The sequence below is a fragment of the Stigmatopora argus genome, chromosome 4 (assembly GCF_051989625.1).
Source record: "Stigmatopora argus isolate UIUO_Sarg chromosome 4, RoL_Sarg_1.0, whole genome shotgun sequence".
Lineage (NCBI taxonomy): Eukaryota > Metazoa > Chordata > Actinopteri > Syngnathiformes > Syngnathidae > Stigmatopora > Stigmatopora argus.
The window spans coordinates 3,707,651-3,713,650 of record NC_135390.1 but is presented as its reverse complement, the minus strand read 5'-3'; the positions used below and the strand labels follow the sequence as shown (position 1 = coordinate 3,713,650).

General features: G+C 41.5%; 1 protein-coding gene across 4 annotated transcripts in view; it reads left to right on the top strand.

The window, feature by feature from the left end:
* The first annotated feature begins 863 nt into the window (after positions 1-863).
* Positions 864-6,000, top strand: part of adcy3a (adenylate cyclase 3a) — a 60,378-nt gene continuing 55,241 nt past the window's right edge. For 3 of the 4 annotated variants that reach the window (XM_077597929.1, XM_077597928.1, XM_077597927.1), the window contains exons 1-2: positions 864-1,058; positions 2,087-3,257. In XM_077597929.1, coding sequence (XP_077454055.1) covers positions 2,574-3,257 — 684 coding nt within the window. In that variant the 5' untranslated portion in view covers positions 864-1,058; positions 2,087-2,573. The remainder of the gene's footprint in view (positions 1,059-2,086; positions 3,258-6,000) is intronic. The other variant, XM_077597930.1, reaches the window with a different exon arrangement.

The following is a 6,000-nucleotide window of genomic DNA, read 5'->3' as shown; positions in this document are numbered from 1 at the left end:
AGTGGGGGTCCTGGGTTCAAATCCAGGTCAGTCCTCCTGTGTGGAGTTTGCATTTTTCTTCCCGGGCTGGCTGACTGGACACTCTAAATTGCCCCTAGGTATGAGTGTGGGCTGTTTTTCTCCTTGCGCCCTGCGATTGACTGGTCACCAATTCAGGGTGTACCCCACCTCTGGCCCGAAGTCAGCTGGGATAAGCTCCAGCACCCCCGGCTACCCTAGTGAGGATAAAGTGGTTCAAAAAATGAGATGAGATGAACATTCAAACATCCATCCTTGTTGTGAACTTAACTGACCACAGGATAAAAGTAGAGAGCTGCGGTATACACCTTTTTGTGCTCTACAAGCGATGCCTTATTTTGAAAAGGAACGTCATCAAGGGCTTGCTTATCATTCTAGACGTGCCTGTATTGCTCATGCACGTACACGAACTCATGAACGTGCAACAAATAATTCACGACATTATAACAAATTTTCATTTCAACACCTCTCCCGTTGAAAAAAAAGCACCACAAAAAAGATAAAGAGGTATATTATATACTTGGACAATATTTTGTTAAAGGAGGCCGGGGATACAGAAAGGGTAATGTGATGGGTTGCTAACGTTTGGTAGAAAGTATGCAAGCTTTTACGGAAACCAGGTCACGTTTCCTTCAAAATAAGAACCCATTCATCCATTGAAAAAAATAAAGTATTTCATTTTATATAACACTACACTTATCTTACCTAAATATATTTTAATTAAGAGTATTATTTTCATTATAGATGAATTTGTCAGGTGAATTTTGTGTAGAAAGTGGTTCGTTTTATTTTCCAAGACTCACTTGAAGCACCGGAATTTCTCTTTGCAGTCTTCAATTTTTAGAACGAAGCTGTGTCTTCTGCGGAAAACACCCAAGAAAAAAAGCACTCAACAAATGAATTCACGCCGAGGCTACTTTCTCTCCTCTACTTATTTATTACCCGCAGACCGGGGCTAAACTCTATTGACTATTGTGCTTCCTGCTGATGAGACCTGTGCGATTTTAAGGATAACACCCAAAATCTGGCCTCTACAAATGGTAGGTAAATGCATCAGTAAAGAATTTCACGACAGCTGGAAGAATGGTTACTAAATATCAGCATTCCTCGTAGCAAGGCAATTAAAATGAGATAAGTGAAATTCTAACTCTTGATGATAAATCTCAACGTAAACATCTACATTGTGTAGAAATAGTTTAGACTATATTATAAAACTCCAAAATTCTAAAACATCAGTGGGAACTGCTTATTGCGAGAAAAAAAAAATGTTGTCTGGTTTGGAACTCTCGTCTAAAGTCAATTGACACTATTGAAACAACCCTGAGAAAGTAGAAGTGTTTTTACGAGCTGTTCGTATAGCTTCGTGCAACATGTAGTCAGTCAGCAGAAAGGCCCACAACGCAGGGCCTGGATGGACCTTGAATGATGGCAACAACCACCAGTGATTTACCACAGCACAACGCACAGAACTCACCAATTTTTCCACAAACCCGAATAATTCACTCATACATAATTGATGGGAAGCACTTTCCCCCCAGGAACAACATATCTCAAATATCTCTCATCTCATCTCATTTTCTCAACCGCATTATCCTCATTAGGCTCGCGGGGGGTGCTGGAGCCAATCCCAGCTGTCTCCGGGCCAGAGGCGGGGGACACCCTGAATTGGTGGCCAGCTGATCACAGGGCACAAGGAGGCGGGCAACCATGCACACTGACACCCATACCTAGGGGCAATTTAGAGTGTCCAATCAGCCTACCATGCATGTTTTTTGGAATGTGGGAGGAAACCTTAGTACCCGGAGGAAACCGGGGATAACATGCAAACTCCACACAGGTGGACGTGACCTGGATTTGAACCCAGGACCCCAGAGCTGTGAGGCCGACGCGCTAACCACTCGCGCCCTATCTCAAATATATGGTTTCAATTAAAAGGATTGTTATGACATAGGAGCCCTTCAGATCAGCTTTATAATTTACATAAATTGTAATCTTAGTGATCTTAATTGCTTTTATTTTTTATATTTTTTATTGTGACAATGCCTTTCATGTCTTCCTATTTGTTTAGGACATGTGACCTATGACTATGGAAGTCCAACATGGAAAATACTGCTCAGGCCAGTGGATTGGTGGTGACAGAAGCTCATGTAATCATTTGCAAAGGGGATATCAATTTCAATTCAACCACCCTGACTGGGTGCATTTCTATCAAGAGCCACTATGGAACTGAGACTGCGACCCAGTGACATTGCCAATTCCGAATGAGGAAAAAGACAATATCTGGATCATGTTGCTAAAGAGGCGTGTCCAGTGCGTGGACATGACACTGGACTGAGGCAAACAACATTATTTGATGGAGCAAGTACAAATGCAGCAATGGAAGCAGGTGTCTCTCATGTGTCAGTCCAGTAAGACAATCTACATATGGAAGGTATTTTGTACAGTTAAAGGGATTCAAAGTGGATGTGGAAACAAGCTGATGGATCTCATGAGAATTTGATCGACGCCTGTGCCAAAACAATCGTGTCCTCTAGTTGGAGAGAAGAGAACGCTTAATGTCCATTATGCCTCGAAACCGAGCCTTCTCGGAGCCTGAGTATTCTGCTGAGTATTCCGCTGACTGTTCAGTGACTCTGCCCTCTGACCCTGGGCAGGCTGTTGGACGGACACACGAGGTCACGGTGAGGAGTTCAGGATGTTGCCTCTGCCTACCCCGTTTCATGCGCCTCACCTTTGCGCCGGAGTCTCTGGAGAACCTCTACCAGACTTACTTCAGGCGTCAAAGGCACGAAACCCTGCTGGTGCTGGTTGTGTTTGCAGTTCTTTTCGACAGCTACGTTATTGTCATGTGTGCAGTGGTATACACCAGCGACAAACTGGCATCTGTCCTAGTGGCCTCTGTTGGGTTGTTGGCAGAAGTCATCCTCTACCTACTGTGTCGCTTCGGGGTGCTACCAGATCGCATCTCAAGACGGGTTGTACCCTACGCTCTGTGGGTGCTCATAGCGGCACAAATATTTTGCTACCTAGGTTTGAACTTTGCCCAGTTTCACCAGGCCAGTGACACAGTGGGCTGGCAGGCTTTCTTCAGCTTCTCCTTTTTCCTAACTCTACCTTTAAGGTTGACACCCATCGTGCTTATCACAGCAGTCACCTGTGGGGTTCATACCCTAGTTCTGGGTGTCACTATCGCCCAGCAGCAACAGGAGGACATCCAGGGGGCAGCACTTGGCAGGCAGGTAAGACATGGCAAAGGGTGAAAATTGTGAACCGGATTCAGGGTATTATTTTTTAAGAAAAGAGATATTGATCTTTGATCTATATATTTACAGTTTTATATATAGAGTATAAGTGTGAACTAAAAAAAGAGACTGTTTTAAGATGTTGTATTTACTCACCAAGGGAGTCGAAGTTGAGTGAGTTTTGATGAAACATTAATGCTAAATGAAGTCGTTTCTCATTCATCTGCAGACATTTGACTTGATGTTGTCTCAATTGAACCAGTGAGTTGAGGGAAAAATCACTCCAACTCTAGATACGTACTACTAAAAGTCATATTTTTTATTTCAATACTTAGTTCTCAAAAAGGAAGCCGAATGTATCTAGCATATCTATTAAAATCAAAAATTTAATCATGAATAAAATTTTAGGCCAATTCAGCTTTTTGATGACATGTATACGGAACAAGGACAGGCAAAATAGACATAAAACAAATAGGACAAAGGTTTCCCCAGCCGTGAAAAAAAAATGCTTTGTTGAGTGTAATAATGAGTTTATTTATAATACAATATTTTTTCCTGTGCCTTGTCTGTACTTTAAAAGAAGCCACAGTACAAGCGAGTTAACAATTACAGCTGACATTGTTTGTTTTTCTGCACAATTTGTGTACGTAGGAAAATGTACGTAGGAAAATTCAAATCAGTCTGAGCTGTTCATGCAAACATTGAGAGACGCCAAACCAGTGTTGCAGAGGTATTTTTGGTCTTGTTATACTGCTGTTCACTCTATACAACTCTTCAAAAAACCTTTCATTGAAATAATGTAAACACATTGCATAATAGTTAAATTAGCAACGAAATCATATCATCCTGGTTAATGTTTACATATGTATTTGGACACCTACTTGTGCTCATTGGTGCTCTAATAAAGTGTGTTTGTCATTCGGACTAAACAGTTGTGGGGTTGCTCCTATACAAAGCTTTTGTGACATTGGCAAAATGTACTGTAAAATCAATGGTGCTACCACCCCCTCTCTATTCAGAGTGTATGTTATTGAATACTTTTAAAGTCAATCACACAGAAAGCAACAAAACTATCTCAACACCTCATACCGGCATCCGTTTTGTCACAACACTGAACACAAATATGAATGCAGCACTTGCTTTTGTTCTTGTTTCACATTAATTTAAAAATGTATGAAGATTTTTTTAGGTACATTTTTCACAAATATTCACAAATGTGTGTTAGTAATCACTTCTACTATTCTAAGGTATTTAATCCCTCCCCTCTTGTGGAATAACATTATACAGACGACAACATTTTTTGAACTGGTGTGTTTTGTTGCAGAACATTTGTAAGTCTGGTCATTCTATGTAAAGTGAGACGAAATAATTTAAAAACTTAACCCGACCATCTCTGATTTGTGAAAATTATGCTTTTGCCGAAGAAAGCTAAAATTCGTAATTCCAACACTATAAGATCTGAAATTGTGGAGATATAATTTCTTCAATTGTTGACTTTTCGGAGATTTTTTTCTCCTTACGAATTTCGAATGTCCATATCTCTGCAACGTCTCCCCTCCTATTAAACTGAAACTATTTTCATTCGATATCTCTGCAACGCCTCCCCTCCTATTAAACTGAAACTATTTTCATTCGACTAGTAAAAAGGAATATAGATACGTTTTTTTACCTTACTTTGGGGGTATAGTTTTTGTGACACGGCCTTTGATTTTCAACCCCAGAGGGGCACAAATTCAAAGCCTGACCTCATACCTGAAATTATTCATTCATTCATTCATTTTCCGAACTGTTTATCCTCAACGACCGTGGGGGGTGCTGGAGCCTCCCCCAGCCATCTATGGGCACCAGGCAGGTGGGGACACCCTGAATTGGTGGCCAGCCAATCGCAGGGCACATGGAGATGGACAACCATTCATGCCCACACTCATACCTCGGGGCAATTTAGAGTGTTCAACCAGTCTACCATGCAAGTTTTTTAAATGTGGGGGGAAACCGGAGAAAACCCACGCATACCCAGGGAGAACGTGGAAACTCCACACAGTGAGGACTGACCTGGGATTGAACCCTCAACACCAGAGCTGTGAGGCCGACGTGCTAACAACCCAGCCCCCGCATTAGGATATGTGTCATATTTTTCTGGAATCGGGGCAGCAAGCTAACTGAGCTGTTTGTATGTGTCTGTGGAGTGATTCTATGCAGCCCCCTCCCCCAAAATTCTGAGCATTCAGCTTTTAGTAAACAATTATCATTGAATATGAATTTTTTTATTCAAGGCGTGGTGACTGCAACCTATCGATTGTCAATACAAATCTTGAAAAGTCATTTATTTAGTTAGTTAAGAATTCACGAGGGCATGCACCATTCAAATTCATATAAAGTATTGGGCATCTACTGCATGACATGCTGTCATGAAATTCACCCATATTTTAATGGGGTTTCCAATGATGGAACAGTTTTCACAAACATTCAATTTATTCTACAACATATTAGGGATATGTAATTCTGCTCCTCTGTTAATACACTAACCACAAAAATTAAATGAGCATTTTTATGAAACACATTTCGATACATCCAATCTCAATATGAAGTTTGATAGCTATACAAATAACGACAGGGCAATGTTTTTGGAGGCCTGGTGGTGAAAACGGTTAGCGTGCCGGCCTCACAGCTTTGGGGTCCTGGGTTCAAATCGAGGTTACGTCCACCTGTGTGGAGTTTGCATGTTCCCGGGCCTGCGTGG